Below are 20,485 nucleotides of genomic sequence, written 5' to 3' on the forward strand. Positions count from 1 at the left end.
ATACCAGGCGAGACTGACATGGATGTTGTCGTCGTTGGACTGCGATGTGGGCCATGCTGAATAGCAAAAGTTCCGCTCCCGAGCTGTACCTAGTAGGAGGGTCGGGGAGCGGGATTGAGTTCCGGACGGTGCCCCGCTCTGACCGCTTGAGCATCACGTGTCGTTGTGCTCCGACCTGCGCCGGAGCTCGGCGACTTATGTAATCAAAGTATTAGATAATCTCGCATCCAGGCAGCCCGATTCTCTGGCCAGCCACTGGCAAACGTCTCCACTAAAGAGAACTCCGTGCCAGCCAGTGGCCTTCACACCAGCCAAGCCGTCAGTGCCACGGCCCAGTCTCCAGCCACGGACAGTCCACCGAGCTCGCATCGCACAGCAAGCACAGCCCAGCCGCCGTCCCGACCTTACCTCACCAGCACCAGCACCAGCAGCACCTGCCTGGAGCCAGCTAACCTGACTTTGTCGTCAGCCTTTCAGAACACTCAACCCGACCTCGCCTCGCACCTCTTTCTGCACCCGCGCCAACGACACAAGCCGGAATCCTGTGTTCTTCTTCATTGCGCGATTACTCCGACACCGTTTCTACCGCACCGAACCGTCGTTTCTTCTTCCCTCCATGAGCTGCTACTAAAACCCCCTACATCGCCTCGATCGATAGCTACCCCGCCGGCTTTACCTCGACATGTCTGCGACTCCGGTACCGCCTGAGGACCAGGCGCGCCTCTTGGAGGATGCGCTGGTTGCAGTGCGCCAGCAGACTGCCCTTATGAGGAAATGCCTCGACACTCCGGGCAAGCTCATGGATGCCCTTAAGTGCTGGTACGTCATCATCTGCCACCGGATCCCCGGAGCCTCTTCGAGAGAGCCTTGCCTGCGATCCCGATAAGCCTCAATGGCATAGACTAACCAATCGACCCCTCGCGCGTAGCTCTACCCTGGTTTCCGAATTGCGCACGAGCAGCCTCGGTCCGAAACAGTACTACGAGCTCTACATGGCCGTCTTTGACGCCTTGCGCTACCTGTCCGTCCACCTCCGAGAGAACCACCCGGTCAACCACCTCGCCGACCTTTACGAACTTGTCCAATATGCCGGCAACATAATTCCGCGCTTATACCTCATGATCACCGTCGGCACTGCCTATATGTCGATTCCCGACGCGCCTGTCAAAGAACTCATGAAGGATATGATGGACATGAGCAGGGGCGTACAGCACCCGATCCGCGGATTGTTCCTGCGATACTACCTGTCAGGCCAGGCCAGAGACTACTTGCCTACGGGCGACGGTGACGGCCCCGAGGGTAACCTGTCCGACTCCATCAACTTCATCCTCACCAACTTTGTCGAAATGAACAAGCTTTGGGTACGTCTGCAGCACCAGGGCCACTCCCGCGAGCGCGAACAGCGAACGAGAGAAAGAAAGGAGCTGCAGCTTCTGGTCGGAAGCAACATTGTACGACTTAGCCAGCTGGTGGATCTGGAGACATACAAGTCGGGCATCCTTGCGCCTTTGCTGGAACAAGTTGTACAATGTCGCGATGTTCTAGCTCAGGAGTATCTCTTGGAAGTCATTACCCAAGTGTTCCCCGACGACTTCCATCTCCACACGCTGGACCAGTTCCTCGGGGCAGTCTCCCGATTGAATCCGCATGTGAACGTCAAAGCTATTGTAATTGGCTTGATGGATCGCTTGTCGGATTACGCAGAGCGCGAGTCCAAGGATGAAACGGAGGGCGACCGAGCCAAGTTGGAGGAAGAGGCACTGGCAGCCTTGTTGGAAAAGACCAGCTTGAAGAACGACAGCCAAGCATCGGCGTCCGGTGGACAACCAGGCATCCATGACGACCCCAGCAAACCCGCGGATTTCAACACCAACGGTGCCAACCCGCCCAGCGAGAACGAAGCTCGCGCAGCAGAGGACCTTCCGCCCCCAGACGAGCCGACCCCCTCAATCGCAGATACCGAGGCTACTGCTGTCAATGGTGATGGGGCGGCGCCAGAGAAGGGCATCCCGGAGAACGTTCAGCTCTACGAGATTTTCTTCAGCCAAGTCAAGAACCTTGTCGAGGCGCAGCATCTCCCTATCCAGGACACAATAGCATTGCTGTGCTCGTTGACAAATCTGGCACTCAACATCTACCCCGAACGTTTAGACTTTGTCAACCAGATCCTCGACTACGCAACCATCAAAGTCAGAGAGAACGCGAACAATGCTGATCTGCATTCCCCCCCGCTCAGCAAAGTCTTTTGGCTCTGCTCCAAGCACCCCTCAACCGCTACCTTTCCATCTTCACCGCGCTCTCTCTCCCTACCTATGTTCCCCTCTTCCAATCCCAGTCGTACCCCACGCGCCGTGCCGTTGCCGGCGAGGTGGCTCGGACTCTTCTCCGGGACCAAACTCGGATCTCGACCCCTAATCAACTGGAGAACGTCCTGGAGGTGCTAAAGGTGCTCATTAAGGAGGGTTCTCAGGCGCCCTCCAACTATCCTGGAGTTGCGCAGCGCCGTGCTGTCGAGACGGACGAGACGATGGAGGAACAGGGCTGGCTGGCCAGAATTGTGCACCTCATTAATGGCGAAGATAATGATACACAGTTCCGTCTGCTGCAGATGACTCGTAAGGCCTACTCGGAAGGCAACGAGAGAATCCGCACGACAACGCCCCCGCTCATCACTGCTTGCATGAAGCTCGCAAGACGCTTCAAGACACGCGAGCACTACGAGGACAACTGGGAGACCCAGAGCAACGCGCTGTTCAAGTTCATGCACTCTGCCCTGAGCACTCTGTATACCCGTGTCAACGGCGCCGGCGCGGCCGAACTGGCCTTGCGCCTCTTCTGCGCGTCTGGCCAAACAGCCGACATGACGGGCTTTGAGGAGGTGGCCTACGAATTCTTTGCTCAGGCATTTACCGTCTATGAAGAGGCGATTTCGGATTCGAAGGCACAGTTCCAGGCCGTCTGTGTCATTGCAACAGCGTTGCACCAGACGAGGAACTTCGGCAAGGAGAACTACGACACGCTCATCACCAAGTGCGCCCAGCACGGCAGCAAGCTCCTGCGGAAGCCGGACCAGTGCCGCGCTGTCTACCTCGCAAGTCATCTGTGGTGGGCAACGCCGATGGCTGTCAACGGAGAGACTGACGAGACTGGCGTAAGTTACCTACACCAAATGACAGCTGTTCTGTATACTGACTTGTTACACAGTTGTACCGTGATGGCAAGAGAGTGCTCGAATGCCTCCAGAGAGCACTGCGCGTTGCCGACTCTTGCATGGAGACGGCGACGTCGATTGAGCTCTTCGTCGAGATCCTGGACCGATACGTCTACTACTTTGATCAACAAAACGCGGCGGTAAGTTTAGACGACACAATCTACCCAAATATTAGCAGTTCTAATACCAAGCTAGGTCACGACCAAGTACCTCAACGGTCTCATCGAGCTTATCCACTCCAACCTTGCCGGCAATCAGCAGGACTCGGCCTCGGTTGAGAACAGCAAGCGCCATTTCTACCACATTCTTGAAAGCATCAAAGGCCGGCAGTACGAGGGCGTTGTTCTTTACCCGAAATGAGAAGGCAAGAATCACTCGGTTTCCGAACGCTCTACAGTTCATGACATGCCGCACGAGAACGGAGAGATTGCAACGAAAGCTATGAAGAGATGCTTTTCTTAATTAGCGGCTGAAGCCTGCACTGAGGGGACGAAGGGCTTGAACCGACAACGCCGGGGACAAGGACAGGAAGACGTGTTCATACGATAAGCGCATGCAACGAATCAGGGGAAACGCGGGGAGTGGATGATTGCCAGACGATGAGAAGGGGAAAAAACACTTTGCATGTGGCTTGTAGCCTTTAGTTGTACATATGTGTACGTCTTTTCCCATTGAAGCGATCGAACTTTTACCTCACACGCTGGTGTCATGGACTCTCTGAATGCTAGACATGGTGCGTACGACGCTGCACAATGATCTTCTGGCCTCAAGTAAGGGGCAGCAAAGTTTGGAAACCTCCAGTCTTGGAACTATGTGCGATAATTCTGTCCAACCCACAACGCCTCCCCCTTCGCGTCCTCGATGCCGGCCATGTCCATTAGATGATACCAGCACTGCAAATGAAAACTCGGCAACGAGACCCTCACATAATTCTCACATTTCGCGACCGGCGATGCATGTTGACAGCGGCAAGTCACATCTTTATCTGCAACTACCGACACCTATCGACGACGAATACTCGAGACATGTGGTTTAGAAGAAAAAGAAGAAGAAAAAAAGCCCCCAAACTCCTTGCAATGCCAGAAAACACGGAGACAGGGTCCCGGCGGTGCCACCCTCACGGCACTCGGGGCCCGAAAGGGCCTCTTAGACAAAAGAAAGAAACAGACGCAAGAGGAAATCTTTTTGGCGATATGCCGCGGTTGTGTGTGCCCCCTCCCCTTACGTGGTAGTAACGAGGGGGGCCATGGCTCACGTAGGGGATGCACAGTCGGAGGGAGACCCCCCCGTCTTGAGATATAGAAACACAAATGTCGAAACAAAGAAACAAAATGCTCAACATGAGAGAGAGAGGGAGTGAGCCGAAAGGTCGAGGTGCTCGCTGTCTTCAGCTCTCCGTCTTCTTCTCCCAATCCAGCAACATGGTTGTCGCCTTCTGGATGATGCCCGCCGTTTTCTCGACCAGCTTGTTGGCGAGCTCCCAGTCGCCGGCTTCCACGGCGTCGCGGATGCCGGCGAAAGTGACGGGCTTGTTGCCGGACCAGGCCTGGGGTCCGAAGATGACGTGTTTGAACTGCGGACGGTTGGGCATCTGGATAAATGTGTTAGTGTTTTGTGTTGATACCGAGGAAGGGGAACGTGTGGGATCCAACTTACACCACCGCCTTGTTCAAGGTCGAGTAATGCCGTCTCAAATTCAGCCATACGGTTGTTGAACCGAATGCGCTTGTCACCCATATCGCCCGACTCCCATCCATTGCCGGCCATGACGGTGCTCTCCCACGTCATTTCCCACAAGGAGAAGGCCTTGAGGGTGTTCTTGAGCACATCGACGAGCTTCTTGAGAGGTTCCAGCGAGAACTTGTCCTGCGCGCTCGCGCCCCTGTGCTCACAGAAGTTGGATAAGTCGTTGATATAACGCTCGATGCGGTCGCCGTATCCGATCATGTCGAATGGCAGGATGGGCTTGTCCGCGAGCTCGAGAAGGAGGAGGCCGACAACCTGGCCCATCATAACGTGGTACGTGAAGTCGGGGTCGCCGATGCGGTTGACCCATTCGTTGTTATCGTAGCTGGACTGGGCCGGGAACCGCGCGCCACGGAACCCAAGATCGATCGAGCTAGTGCCGACGATGTTTTGGAAGGGTACATAATCACCGCCCATGCCGAGGTCCTCTAGATCAGCCTCGCGCTGGTCCCAGAGACCGCGGAGTGTGGCATTGAGGCTTTCGTCAAAGACGCGGTCGATGACGCGGTAGACAGACTGTCTAAAGACGGGCGATCCAGCGGCGTGGAACTCGGTGCCTGAGACGGCAGAATCCAAGTTGATGTACGCGAATGCATTTTGCCTCAGGAGTTCTTCGTTGCGTTCCACAAACTCCGTTGAACCAATCATGTTGTACTCCTCAGCGTCCCACGACATAAATTCGATGCTTCGGAGTGGGCGCCAGCCCTTGGCCACAAGGGACCCAAAGATGCGCGCCATCTCGATCATGATGGCCGTGCCGGAGTGGGGTTCGGTAGCGCCGAAAGACCAGGCATCGCGATGGTTGCCTATGATGATGGACTTTTGGTCTTGCTCGATGCCTTCGATCTTGCCGTAGACATTCCAGATGCCCTTCTCCAGGACGACGTCGTTGTCGTTCTTTAGGCGCACGATTGGCGATGACAGGTTGCCAGTCCACCATTCGGCGACGTCAGGAACCCCTCCTGCCCACTCCTTTGGCACCTGCTCACCATGACCCTTGAGGTGCTGCAACAAGATCTGTGCGTCGCGCCAGGCTAGGGGCAAGCTTGGAATCTTGACCAGGCCCTTGCTCTCGTCCGGCTTCATGCGCGGCAAGTTCTTCTTGCTCTCCCATCCAGGGGTCAAGGGGTCGCCGATGACCCAGTTTGACAATGCGACGGAGCCTCTCTGGACACCGTCAGCGGGCATGAAGCGGCCGTTTGGCGCAACGTCGCCCAGTCTGAAGCCGTCATCCGCCGGGTCGCTGTAAACGATGCATCCCGCAAAGCCCGCCTCCTCGGCGGCCTTGACCTTGAGCGCAAGATTTCCCTGCGGGCCGTAGTAGCGAACGAGGGCGATGGCGCCCTTGGTGTCGATCCCGCTGTCGGCTAGCTTTTTGAAATCGGATCTCGCGCCGTAGTTGGCATAAATGAGGGGCCCCTTGACATCTCCCGACTTGGAGTGGCCATGGAACACAAATGTCTGATGTCCCGCGGCTTCTCCTCCGATTTCCTCCTCTTCGAGCTTCGCAGTCCACTTCGCCTTCCCGTCGTCACCCAGAATCTCCACCGCTCGTCCTCCAGCCTTCGGGTAGTTCAGGTATACGTAGTACTCGTCGACGTTGACGTAGTCCAGTCCGGCTCTAGTGAACATGGACTCGACATCCATGGCCAAAGCGTAATCGCCCTCAGTTCCTGCCATGTGGGCGTATTTGGTATAATGGGCCACGGACGCCTTCATTCTGCGGTCCTCGACGTTGCCCTGCACATACATGCGCACGTCTTCGGGGTTGAAGCGCAACCCACCGTTCATGCGCCTGGCCATGCTCGTGAAAAGATCGCTCATGAAGAGTGCGTAAAGGATACCCATGACCAAGACAATCGCGAAGATGCGGGCGAAGATGATGATGGCCGCCCGCGCCTTGTCCTTGTCCCACTGCGGCAGTGTAATCCGCGGTCTCGTCGTCGTCGTCGTCGCATTCGCATCGTTTGTATCGTTGGAATTTTCGTTGGGGCCGGAGGGCAGCCGGATAGTCGGGCGTAGCCTTGGCAGCCGCCATCGCCAAGACCGCCATCGTGGCAAAGAGAGGGAGAAGGGTATCCTTTTTCCCCATATTGAAGGGCGTGATCTGTCATCCGGATCGCCTATTTCCAGCTCCTGCATCTCTCTGCGCACGTAGGCCGTCTCGTCGCCTTCATCATCGCTGCCCCATGCGCTATCTTCGTCTTCCGACTCGACTGTTGGTGGGCGATAGCCGTTCGGCCGGCGAGACGATGTCGCAACGCCATTTCTGTTCAGTAGAGACTGCGACTCGGTCTCGTTCCGTGAGCGATCGTCTATCGGGGAGCGTGGCATTTGCCATTCGGTAGGATCGGCCGGGCCGTTGGTGGCAAGGGCCTCATCGTAACTTGGGATGGGCGGCACGGTTTCGTACCGCTGGTCGTGATCCGAAGGCATCGTCGCGGGCGTCACCGATGAAAGGTATCGGCGAAGTGTAACGTCAAGCAGGTATTCGGCGGAAGGGGTCTATTAACATCCGTCGCAGTGTGGGGGAGTAACGAGTGTTATCGAATCGGTCGGAGCCAGGCGGAGATGCTGGAAAGGAACGAATGGTGGAAAACCGCAGCAATTGCAACGCAGTCGAAATGTACTATGACCGAAGAGAAGGGGCGCCCATGGATGCTGCTGCTGGGCAAGCAGACATTGACCGGGTCGATAGGATTAGGGACAGCTGAAAAGGGTGCGTGTCCACAATGTCATTACTGCAGGCGACGAGGAGGCTGGATGTCAAGATGGCAAATGCTGGTGATGATGTCGAAACACGAAAGTTCGTGATTTGGCAAGGATGGACATGGAGGTGCAGTGGTGCCGTTCTCCGTGCGGCAGCGTCCTGTGGGCAATCCAGCCAGTCAGCCAGTCCAGTCAGTGAGTGCAGCCGCAGTTAGCGTGTGGCCCGAACTCCCGAGTCCACTGCAGACACGGTCGAGGTCTCGGGGAGGTCCCTTTTCTTACTGTGGCTGGCCAATGAGGGACATCGAGTGTCCTCTCTGGGCGCTCGCTGCGGAGAGGTCACGAACGGCTTACGCGGATTCGTCCTCGCTAGCGAATGGAAGCCATGGAATCCGTGGGAGTGAGGTCGCCGAGTGATTACATAAGAGTTTCCCAGAAAAGCAGTGAATCCACCGAATTATGTCATCTGCACCGCCACTCTTGGCCACTCACTCCCAATAGATCTCCCCCCTGTGACAGTAGGCTTGACTGAACGCACTAACACCGCTAACACTGCTGCTATGTACACCATGGAGTACGTACTGCCCTGCACGCTTCAAATGAGGAGACATCCCTGCCGCCCCTTTTCTGATGACGAGACGTGGACTAGGTAACCCCCACCCCTGCTCTCCACTGGCAGCCACCTGTTCCTAATGCCCATGTCGCCCAAATGCCCTGCGCCAGCTATCCAAAACGCGTTCCTCGTTCTCGGGGCCTTTCTCGTACGGGTGTCAGGTCGGTCCGGCTCCGGGAGGCCCCTCCGAAATCCGGAGAATCTGGTCTCGTCCGTTTCTCGCCCGGTGCCATGATCGAGTTGTAAGACATAACATTCACATATCATCGACCAAGAAGAAACTTGAGTTGCCTTTCTCCAGCGACCAACGTCAAAAATCTTCGCATATCTCCGGCTTTACCACCCAGTAGCTACTGTAACGTTGCCCGAGGCCGCACCATCTTCTACCTTTCCTATATCAGCCTCGAGCTCTCCTCTTCGACCCCAGATGGACAAGTTGCTCCTCGCGATGTCAAGTCGGACATTGTCATCACGCCCCTTGATCCCTTGATCGGATCGGACGGCTCCCACGACAAACGTCTTATGCTGTTTGTCGCAAGTGTCTAGCTAACTGTCAGCACCAAGGACCTCATGTGGAAGCCAACTTTGTTTCTTCCTAAGTGATGTTTGCTAATAGCAAGCATCCAGTACTAGTATGTTTGCCACACGCTATTAGATGAGTTATACAGGGCTCGCCCTGTGTTCTTACTAGGGCTAACACCGCACAGTGCCCTTGTCAAGTGAAGCCCGTCCTTCACGCCCTGCACATTCTCGGTCTCCAAATTGCGACAGACCACGGAGTCCCGCAACATGTCTACGCTGACATGGTGATACCCCAGAGGAGGGCGCGTATGCTCGACAGCCCGCCACCGACAAGAATATAACTCTCCGCCGTCGCTGATCTTCGAAGCTCGCCCGATTGCAACCATAAGTTATTTCGAATTGTCCCAGCTACGTGCTTTACCTTAGGCACAGTCGTCGCTGCTGCTGAGCAGCCCAAGAGGCCATCGTCAATCGTCATCTACTCTGATAACACCAGCAAATGGCAAACTTGTTGAGCTGCGGCACCTCGAGAACGTGTGCCGTAACAACCCCCCTGACATGTGTTCATGTGTCTCGACGATCACAAAGCAAGCTTTGCATTCGTCCGCCATGTTGGCCCATGATGTCTAGACAGCGCCCTGCAATTGTCTCAAACTGTCTCAAACTTAGCAATATCTACTGCTATGGGCGAGGATAAAAACTCTGCAAATGTCCAGACCAGACGATCAAACGTGTTGGGTATAGAGTCCTGAGCACTCTCGCCGTTGCACTTAGCCAAACTCATTACCACCCACCGCAAGGTCAATTTGGATGTCAACTCCGAAGCCATCATGGCGTTCTGACTCTATGCTTATTGTACGTTTCATTTGGGCATTGCCATGGACAGCCAAAATATATCGCTTGTGCCGCGCATGACCGCAGGGGTTTTCTGTCGTTTATCTATCTGCGGAAATGTGGCATAATCACCACCGGCTTTGCAGCGCACCAGGTTTCAATCTTGTTTCCTGCACCCACTGCGACTGATGTTGGGACACGAATGGGAATGTCACTGATCGTACTGACTTTGTTACTTCGGGAAATGAAAAGCGAAAGCGTATGATGGTTTCGTGAAAATTCCGCAATGTTTAAACGCGTCGCTTCAATCGTGACCTATTCCAAGATGCCGTCCCGCTGATCTAGTTCCCTCGAACCCAATAGAAACTCCCCACGCCAATGAAGATGTTGTCGCGCCCAGACTCTCCCAGCAAGCATGGCAAGATCCCTTCCAGTGTATCCCAATGTACGACAACCCAATCCTGATATGACCGAATAACCGACGCCGAACCCAGAGAAACCAGTCCAATACGGTCATATCCTCACGCCCTTAACAATCGCCATTTGAACCGAGTCGTTGCTCATCAAGCAAGCCAGCTCCAGCGTGATTGCATGATGGAAGTAGGCCGCCATCGTGCCGGGACTGCAGCCCGCCTCGTTCCTCGCCGATTCCTCAACGAGCTCCGCCATCTTGTAGCCCAGCGACAGCCGCCCGATGATTAGCTGGTTCGCTTGAATCACTAGCGGGAGGTCTGGATACCAGTCTGGAGGATGTTCACGTTAGCTCCATTGCGCGCCAAGCCAGCAGTCGCTGCATCCCTCAACGAACCTCGGTCAAAGATGAAATGCCTTCTGCAAGACTGAATGTCAGCATGGACTCCTCTTTCAAAGGATTTTCGCACTGGGGTTTTCTTACGCTTGTTCTCCGCCCGGTACCGCAGTCAAAGTGCTCGAGCGGCTCGAGCCGCTGGAGCTGCTCTGTGCTCTGCCTCGCATGTTTTTGATTTCAATCCCTTATTTGCACTGGGACGTCTACACTCGACATGCAGACACAGCTGTCGTCTCGTAGTAAACTCGACACAAATCCGGGGAAACATCTCCAAGAAGTACTTCTAGGTTTCGCTATCTGGTTATATGTGGCGTCGTACAAAACGTCGGGCGTGCGCATGTTTGAGCAGGTAATGACCTAATCGGGAAAGAACCATTTTTTATCCAACTCAACCCTCTGTCAACTCGACTGTATTTACTTGCTCAGCCAACACACCACTTGGACTTTGGCAACTTTCTACAGTTTCTTGTACGTTTCAATAATTTGCGCAATGTGGTTGTAGAATGGTGTTTCTCCAGCCGGCCCATTGCGTGAGAAATCGCCACAGCTGGAGAATATTCTATCGGTTCGGAGGACAGTCCGAAGGTCCGTCCTTCAGAGACAGCGTCGCTCGGATCATCAGCAGACCCTCAGCAGGCCCCAGGCAGCTTTGTACTTCGTTTGTTCGTCTTTTGAGACATTTCGCGATAGGGAAATTTCGATAGGCATTCTCCGCATGTGACATCGTACGACTTTTCTAGATTGGAAACGCTGTCAGCCATCCGATCGAATCCAAACTGGCGGGGAAAGGGAGCTAGAGAGGCCCAAGCAGCTAGGATCCAGAGAGCCGGTAAGGCTCCTGATTCGTTTTTATAGTCTTTCAGGATCGTTATTGGCCCGTTTTGTATTGGTTTTCGTTCTCGTTGTACAGAGGATAGTCGCAGAGCCTTGTAGGGCATTCGTATAGGGTTCCCGTAACCCGAACTGTGGCAAAGAGCGAGTTGGTCCCAACTTCGATCCGCAGAGACAATAGTTTTCGCTGGCAACCCCTACCAAAATGGACCGAGACCTCAATCGTTAGTGCTTAGGCTGATTCTAGCATCTTTTGGCTTCTGTGAGTCGAACACAAACGCAACCGTCTCCTAACATTAGCGCCGCGGTTACAGAAGCCAAGATTTCTTGGCTTGCCGCATTCCGTCTCTCTGTACACTTCTCCAAACAACACAGATGGACCTTTTGGAGTAGGGCCGGCCTTACCATCAACCATTGATATTTGAAAGAGTATCTCTGAATGGCGTGGAGGATCTAGAGAAACGTGCTGTCACCTCCAAAAGTCTTCGTTTCCTTAACACCTCAAAGTCGACAAGGCTGCGCAGATTGTCTCGGGGTTCCTTATTGTTCCTTATTAACCGTTGTAGGTCATCGAGAAAAAACTGCTCCTGAAATCTGTTAGAAAATGCTTCCAGTCTGCCAGGGCTTTTTTCCAAACTGGAATCTAGAGTGCAACTTGCCGCTGCAGTGCTCCTGTTGCGGTTGATCCGACAACCCAGAGCATCTTTGCCTTTCCAGTCGGCGACAGTGTCGCATTTCTATTAACCTTTTGAGTTTCAGTGGCTTTCGCGTTCTATGATTCGTTGACAAGAACTTTTATCAACTCTTGCCTGTCCTTGCTGGTGTCAGAGGGAAGCAAGACGGCTTTGTCGAGCGCGTCTGCCGCCGAGTCAGACCGTGAAGTCACTAAAGAAGGCTCCAGAGGCCAAAAATTTGTCGGTCAAGAGTTTGGGCTTTCTGAGACTAGAACTGAGGCAAGGAAGGAACAGCAGTTGTGCTGCTCTCCCATTGCCGCGCGGTGCAGTCGTCAGTCTTGCGTGCGTTTTTTCTCTAAAGATCATGATCGATGGAAAACACGTTTATTAATTCGACCTAGTCTTGTCTATGGAAAACTGCGTCTCTGTTAGATGTTGGGGAAATCATGTGTTGCTGAGACGAGACCGATAGCGTACCTATTTCAGTGTGCTGTTTCTATGCTGATAAACAAAAACATTACTGGGAAAGAGGGCAAGCCGCTTGGCCTCTTGCTATACTTTGTTATGTTTTGCCGGGGGGTGTGCTATTACTAACACGTCCACATCCAAACTGTTAGTTCCCAGTTGGCTTGATTTGGGCCAGTATCTCGGCTATCGCCAACCCAGCTGCTGGAACCGGGCAAAGTCCATGGGAAGAGGCCATACTTCGATCTCTCGCTTGGTCGATAATTGCAGAAGTTTCGTTTGGCCCATGCCACACCTTGGTGATGGCCAGTGCATAGTCGCCAGTGAGAATTGAGGTCTGCTGCAACCCAGCAGTTAGGTCAATAGGCAGGGTTGACAAGGTAAATAGCTCAGGCGCCCAACTATGCGCCCATATGAGCAATCATGGACAAAGAGTCTGGCAAAAGGAATATAGAGCTATGCTATATGTAAAGAAGAAACAGTGAATGCTCAGATAATGTCACAGCATCGAGAGACGAGGGTTAAGAAAATGCTGGCATGGCCAGCAAGGGGGTTTTGGCTAGATGAAGAACCTTTCCGTGGCTGTTAGTGCCCGACGGCGTCTCCGCAAATGTTCGTAGTCGGGATTCTCAACACCACCATAATAAGTAGCTCCTAAGAGGTCTGCGCAAAAGTCACAGCTTGCAGTTTTGCTCCGTATTCGGCACTCATAAAAACTTCATTAGGACATCTGAAAAGGTGAAGGCGAAAGAGCCTTTACGATCCGTTTGGGGCTAATCAGTCAAAGCGGAAAGGAGGTTGAACCCAGACAACTCCGTCTTCTCGACATCGAAGCATGTCAGGGAGGTGTCAGGTTTGGAGTGACTGTGAACAATGGGACGACACTGCCGAGCACAACGAGGCTGCCGCAACACGGTCAAGCCAAGTCGGGAAGCAAAATGGGTCCGGTTAGAGCTGCCCGCGAGGGTGTCGTTGCAAAGCTACTGCCCGGTTCGCCCTGCAGTAGTGTGAGACGAGGCCGTCGCAGGACCTCATGACATTTCGATTCTCAGTTAGGACTAGGTAGCATTAATAGTGCCGACTTGCCTTTGCGTGCTTACGGTGGAAATTCCTAAGACGACATGCCGATGTGTCAAGCACGGGATGGATCGGATCAGAGCGCTGGCGCGGCGCCAGACGAACTGTCGGTCTAGAGACACGGTCTCGAAGAAGCGGGAGGAGGCCCAAGATGCATACATCTCTTCCATTCTTGCAGGCCACGGGCTCTAATCTTTTGAGGAAGTTTGCGGGGGACTGTCGGCTTCCTCGGCTGTGCAAATGGCTTTTCGTTATTCTAGGCTCTACGAGGGGCTCATTAGCATCCCTGATCGGCACCCCCCCTGAGCATTAAGATGAGAACGACAATGAGATCGCAACACGCCAATGAAGAAGAGCACAGTCCGCTAGCGGCGGCAATGGCCAGACACGAAACCACCTTCCATCTTGATCGTTCCGGCGATCCGTCGAACTCTAGAGGACAAACATCGCGCCGGCGAGAACAGCAAAGGGCACTGCAAGAACACCGAGTCACGGCGACGCAACCCGAGTGTTGTATGTCCCACACCCATCCCACTATCGCTCAAGCCCACAGATGGCTAAGGTTCTCGGTTGAATGCTCTTAATCCTGACGGCAACCCCAAAGGGGAGATTACACGGTGGGAAACATTGCCAACTTAGGAACGTTCGCCTCAACATGGTGGACTCTTTATTACGTCAAATTCTGTCGCTTTCGTAGTCGGTTACTGAAACTTATCATCGGCCTGGCAGGACTGGATGAAAATGCACACCATACGCATCTCCTGCTTTCCATTGTTTCTTCACGAGCTGGGAGACAGGGCTTTCGGGCCCTGAGCCATTCTGTGACGCCGGCCACTGCTAGATCGCCCTGAACTGATCTCACGACTCGGGATAACCCGGACGACAGGGAAAGAAAGGGCCACTCTGTCGTTTCTTTGGCGCATTCTGGAGAACTATAAAAATCGGTCGAAAGGCTCTGAAGGGTAAGACAGGTTGTGGGATGGCGGCCCAAGCTAACGTAGTTCGTGCGTTGCAACTCGAAAGGGGGAGGGGCACGTTTAGCCGCTTTAGCGCAAGGCGTTGGCGAGATCTGGAACCCGCTAAACTGACACGAGCACCGCAGACAAACTGACACGGACAACTGGCTGGTAGGCGTTGTATGGCCCGCAAAGTTTTCAGTCAACGGAGTAGGCTGCTGAGGCTGGACTAACCCTCGCAACCTCGTTCCCACCCCTCCAAGAAACTCACTTGACGCCCTCGGGAAAGGGGAAAATTGGCAAATTTCACCGAAAGAGACGGCTTATTTCAGACGATCTTGACACGAACGGCCAGGAACCAGGAAAGACTTGCGATCAACTACCCAAAATGAAGCGTCTGTTCACCTTCATGTACACGTCCTACTCGCCTCGAAGACTAATCTTAAAAACGTAAAACGTCGGTATTTGTGATGTTTTTGTCTTTCTTCTTTGTGCCTCCTGGCCTCTTTGCCCACCCTACTCCGCGTGGCTAGACGGGTCCTCCTCGCCTAAGTATTCGTCATTACTCATCGTGGCGCATTTCTGTATCGGCAACAAGACTCCCCGCAGAGACAGTCTTTGTCCAAACCGCGCCAGTAGCTCCCAGAATAGTCCACCGTGATCTCATGTCCGGCCTCGATGCCTTTGCTCACCAAAATAATGCGCTGCGTGCTCATCCATACAAACTGCTGAAACTGCGCGTTGGATTTGCAGCTGTGGTTGACAAACCTGGTGAAGTTGCCTTGTCGGCCCTGCCAGATCTGGTAAGCCCGAACCCCCGTCGAACTGTCCATGACGTCCATGTTCTGCAGGTCCTTGGTGATCAAGCCAACAAACTCTCCTATTGCTGCTCCGCGCTCGAAGGGGCAGAGCGCCATTAGTCCGTTGTTGCGCCCATCTGGCGTTCGGAACACCTGCACCGGGCACGGGCTTCGGCCGCCGGATCCGAATAGCGTCGGAAAACAATAGCAGGAGTTGATCTTGGGGTCTTCGGACTGCTCCTGTCCGCACGAGTGGCATGTGTGCTTCCCTTGGACACAAGCCACCGTATTCATGGGCGGCACCCATCGGGGGTCGTCGGTTCCCCACGCGCTCATGTCCATGACGGAGTGTTCTAGTTGTTCGAAACTAAAATAGGGATCGTATTCGAGATATGTCGACCGAAGCGGCACTGGGTCCGACCCGTCCTGTCGAACAACCCAATCGTGCGGGTGTCCGCAGAAGCGTCGTTGGGCTGCCTCTCCGACGATGATAAGCAACTGCCGCCATGTGGGATGGAGAGTGTCGGCGGCGACCTCGATTCGTGGCCGCAGGCATCGGAGCCGCTGCATACTGTCCGTGTTGAAGCCAACCCGGTATTTGCAGAAGCGGTAGAGGCCCATGCCGGCGAAGACTAACGCGGCCCAACCGCCGGCGTCCTTGATCTCCTTGTAACCGCGCCAGATGGCCATCTTGTTCCGCAGCTCTTTCTCGGACCACCCAAAGTCGTTGCACGCCTCGATTAGCGCCGCCTTGCGGCGTTTGGTCGGGGACATGCCCGGATTTGTGATGGCGAGTAGCTCGACATACGAATCAAAGTGCTCGATCCATCGCGCTTGGACAATGACCTCGATCGAGCGGCATGCGCGGCTTGCCTGCGTAACCTTCCGACAGAAGATGTTGCTGCGGTTGAAGGTTCCCTCCATGTCGATTTCGGCCATCGTGCCGTCTGTCGTCGGCGCCTGAAGCAGACCGAGCTCAAGCTGCTCGGGAACGTGGATCTTGCCTGCGTTGTTGATGGTTGCTGTTGCAGCTGTGGCGGTCAGTTGCCATTGTTCGAGGAGACTTTGAGGATCTAGACTAATGCCGCCGTGGATCTGCTCCCAGACGCTGACGACAAACTTCTCAATAGATGATTGCTGCGGAACAAACACAGTCTCTGATGCAAGAGTCTTTGTGCGCTTAGGCAAATTGTTCGTGACTTGCATGCGCCGCTGGCTTTCCGGTTCTTCTTCGAGTACTCGCCCAGCTCCCCTGACTGGTCGCAAAGCCCCCGTTCCTCTTCGATGCGAGGCTGAGCGAGCTGGTTCAGACTCCAGTGACAGTTGCGGTCCCTGTGAAGGCGCCCGATGTGCTTGCACAAGCGACATAGACCGGCTGCTGCTTGTCGGGCCTTCGTCCATCATGTCTGGGCTGATGGTAGGAGGCGTCGTGTTTTCGACATTTTCCCTTCCAAGACTACTCGCGTTCGGGCTATTTGTTGCGCTTTGTGATATAATGCCGGACAAGTCTACCATTTTCTGTGTTTTTGGTGGTTAGTCGACAACGTTTCGTGACCAACCGCCATGCTCCAAATTTGACAAAAGCAACACGAAAAGCCCAGCAACAATCAAACGATGCAAATTCAACATTTTTTGTTGGCGTAGTAATCGAGATATTCTGATGTGCTACAGTGCAATAGAGTCCGCAGGCAGGGCTGAGCATACCCGTCGGCACCAACGTGGTTCGGCCCTTAACAGTAACAAGAAGTCGCAGACTTACCGAAACAACAGGAGAGCGGGGTGAATGCCCCGGGGTTCCAGGCTCGCCATCCTGGATAAAAGCTTCAAATCGAAGCACCGGGTTCACCAGATTGCCTGACGAATAATCCCGCAATGTTTCCGCAAGCTGATCTAGAATCACGCGGCTCAGGCCTTCTCGTAGAGTGTCCAACTGCTGTTCAGGGGATGCCATGGTTCGTTCTTAGCGGTCAAAACGAGTTGAGAAAGACAGCCAACGGGTAAAAGAAATAAAAATAAGTCGTTTCGCACCGCAAAACCCAACTTGCCTATGATGGCATGTCAGAACAGTTTTCCACGGGAAACTAGGACGATTGACAACGGTGCTGACGGAGGGGGAAATGTGTGAAAGAGACGGCCTAAACAGAGACGGACCAGAGCTTGTCTCTTTCGTAGTCAAAGGCTTGGTTACTGGATATCATGGCTGGGCCTGCTTTCGGGTAGGCAAGCGGCACCAGGCATCAACTTTCAACCGTCGAGTGTGGGAGGCAGGCACTGTTTTAATGGCGGAGAAGTGAACAGGATAGTAGCGAGAGATATTCAGGGTCCACCTTCCTGCTGGTCTTGTTCTGGAGGTGGGGTCGACAGGCCAAAAGCAAGGTAAGCCGAGCTTGTCTTAGTCTCTGGGTGTCTATTATGGCTGAGTGCCTACCGTGGCCCGGTGGGCGTGGTGCGAGTGGCATCGGCCGAGCGAGCGAGGAGCACGACGCCCAGAGTCTAGCCCATCAAACGCCGACCTAACTTGGTCCAGCAGGGATCGTCGACGGGCAGATATTACCATTTTGCTGCGTGGGCAGAATTTCTGAGGTGGAAGGGGGTGGGACTGGGCAGAACGGTCCGCCTCTGCATCATCCAGTTTTTGACTGTGTGTTCCCCTGTTAGCTGCAACGCCGTCACAGCCACATTTGAAAACCGGCTTGACGGAAAGGGTTTCCTTTACGTGTTTTGCAAGCCCGGCAGAAGCAGGCTGTCGTTCTTGAGAGTCTTCGCAACTTGGCTTCGCTGTATGTCAGGGCTGCTGTGTTTCGAACGAACTGACCCGCTTGGTTGTCGCCTCAGACTTCTCTCAGACGGAAGTAATTGGGCGCTAGACAACTGCAGCGGGCACAGCACTTGGAACGTCCAAGAGAAAAGCGTCATACAAATAGAGTTTACGTGGCGTCGGCTAGCCGACGTCATCCTCGACCCAGTAAGGTTGCCTGGAAACAGCAAGTCTGAGCCCAGCCACAAATATCTTGTTAGGGCTGCTGTTCGACTGTACTATTGTTGTGGCATTCTGGCCGAGAACCGGTCTCTTAGCCCAAGTATCAAAGCAATGGAGCCGAGAGATTTGCCGGCGACCATTCATGTTGCCGTCAAACGCCCTTTTGGGGCGAGCTTCTGAACCCTATTATTACCAGTTGAGCCGCCCCTGGCTCTCCTCGCCCCCGACGTTTGTAGCCCCTGGCCTTATTCCCTTTTTTGGACAGCTGTAGTTTCACATGCCTCTTTTGGGAGGCAAGTATCTCAGGACTTTGGGCTCGACCTTGACAACCCCATTCTGAACTACAGTCTTACCGAGCAAGTAGGTCCACTGATAATATTACTTTTGGTCGTTGGAGACGAAGTTTAGGTGTAAATACAGAAAAACCTTACGCTCTATCGTACCGCTCCGAGGTGCGATTCCAATAGATTTTCACCATTGAACATAGACCTGCCGAACGGAGATATTACCAAACAAGAGCTAGTTCCCTACTTGCCGCGGAATCGTTCGACAACTTTGCTACTTCTTGCCCAAGTCGTATCAAGTTAAGTGAAAACCTTCAGGGATGGTGTCGCGAAACCGACGTACTATGAGATTGAGCGCCGCCGAACCTATTTTGCACTTCTTATGCTGCTGACAGGTTTTGCGCTTAGCTTACGCGCTTGTTACGTTGTCTGGTGTTCCCTGAGAAGGGCACTGTTGCGAGCTGTCGTAGAGCAAGCAAGCCGGCCACTATAAGGCCCGTGTTTCGGCGTTCTTTCTGTCAAACTTTTCTCTCCTCCCTGAATGGGTTGCGAGACACATGTGCTCGGACGAGCCTGTCGTCGTGTCCCGTTGGGGTATGTCTGATACGTTCCCAAAAACTCACTTATCGGCAATTCATCTTTAGTTGTCTAGCGCACAGGGCTGACCAACGATGTGGCATGAGCTACCATTCGGCTGGTCCTGTCTGGTGGTTCATGCATTGTCCAGGATTGGACAACACCAGGAGTCATGGGCATTTTAGCCTATTCTGGTAATGTCAACTCACCCCTGGGATCCACCGGCTCGGATCACCATTGAATCGATCAATTGTAGGTCCTTTTGATATCAACTAAGCCCTTTAGACACAACTTTCTACGCCATCTCCAGGAGTGTAATATCTTGTAAAGTCAGCTCAGTGCTTGGGTACTCTGGTAGGAGACTCTGGCGAGCCTAACGGAACCCCAGTGAATGGATGCACAACAGAGGGGCCTATCATCCAAACTCAACCTGGTCACTTATTTCAACATTTCTAGATCCGATCCAGCTCTATTGCACAGCTTTAGAATACTTTCGGGAGTCAATACCTTATCAGGTTGGACGGCAAAGGTGCGCCGAAAATTGGCGCTAGAGATCGGGTTGATAGACTCTTGATACTTCTGACAAAGTACTTTGCCATAGACTTGGAATATGTCTTCAAAGATACCATCAATGTTGATTATGCCTTCGGTGAGGCCGAGAACTCCGCTATCATGACGATCGTCAGCCTCTGCGGTAGGGACCACGGAGATTACCGTAAAGTGGCACGCACAAGGGGTTACGAAGACGTGCTGCGTCTGCGGCAAGCAACATCCGATGGGCAACTATCCTCTCGGCTAAACGCTGGCGGACCTTACATGGGCTGATACTAGTGAGCTTATACTCCTTGGACTTAGGATTTTCAGGCAATGAGGTCTAAGATTTCTTGGGCTGCCGACCGATGATCACTTCATCTGTTAAGCCGGTGGCGTCAACATACGTGATACGCCACAACCCGACCGTAGAGACCTGGGCCGCTGTGCACCGCTTCTCGGGAATCTAGCATGAAGTTCGAGTCCGAATAGTCCTAGTGATTGGAATCGGAGCAAACCTAAAGTACTCTCATTGATCCCGCAGGTCATTGACAACGATCCAAAAGAGGGCAAAACCTCCGTTGATAGTCACCATCCGCTCGTCCCATTTTATATAGTGGGACGAAGTCCCAAACAGCGACCGTCGGACGATGCTGTTAGCACCATTGTATTTAACAGTGCAGTCGGCGGATAGCTATAATCTCTTCCTACCTATTGTCCTGTTCTCCGTGTCTAGTCAAACTTTGTTCTCCGGATCGATGCTTGTCACCCGATGATGACACAGGTACCTTATCATTGGCAGATCTTTAGATTGATCGTAGATCAACCGAGTCAGGTTACATATGGGTAGTGCAACCATAAGATGTGA

The 20,485-nt window shown here is 53.7% G+C and overlaps 3 protein-coding genes across 3 annotated transcripts; 1 reads left to right on the forward strand and 2 right to left on the reverse strand.

The window, feature by feature from the left end:
* Positions 1 to 682: 682 nt before the first annotated feature.
* Positions 683 to 3,571, forward strand: ColSpa_08346 (vacuolar protein sorting-associated protein 4; the record flags this gene model as incomplete). Its single annotated transcript, XM_049274558.1, has 6 exons — positions 683 to 813; positions 929 to 1,818; positions 1,999 to 2,189; positions 2,237 to 3,151; positions 3,205 to 3,351; positions 3,407 to 3,571. 6 exons carry the CDS (start codon positions 683 to 685, stop codon positions 3,569 to 3,571), a joined length of 2,439 nt encoding a protein of 812 aa, XP_049130515.1.
* Positions 3,572 to 4,598: 1,027 nt separating this feature from the next.
* ColSpa_08347 (putative glutamate synthase [NADPH]) lies at positions 4,599 to 7,393 on the reverse strand (the record flags this gene model as incomplete). The annotated part of the gene is made up of 2 exons (XM_049274559.1): positions 4,599 to 4,802; positions 4,868 to 7,393. 2 exons carry the CDS (start codon positions 7,391 to 7,393, stop codon positions 4,599 to 4,601), a joined length of 2,730 nt encoding a protein of 909 aa, XP_049130516.1.
* A 7,569-nt stretch (positions 7,394 to 14,962) lies between these two features.
* On the reverse strand, positions 14,963 to 16,647 carry ColSpa_08348 (Set1 complex component ash2; the record flags this gene model as incomplete). The annotated part of the gene is made up of 2 exons (XM_049274560.1): positions 14,963 to 14,994; positions 15,273 to 16,647. 2 exons carry the CDS (start codon positions 16,645 to 16,647, stop codon positions 14,963 to 14,965), a joined length of 1,407 nt encoding a protein of 468 aa, XP_049130517.1.
* Between the last annotated feature and the right edge of the window lie 3,838 nt (positions 16,648 to 20,485).

Source organism: Colletotrichum spaethianum (assembly GCF_022836535.1).
Source record: "Colletotrichum spaethianum MAFF 239500 DNA, contig22, whole genome shotgun sequence".
Lineage (NCBI taxonomy): Eukaryota > Fungi > Ascomycota > Sordariomycetes > Glomerellales > Glomerellaceae > Colletotrichum > Colletotrichum spaethianum.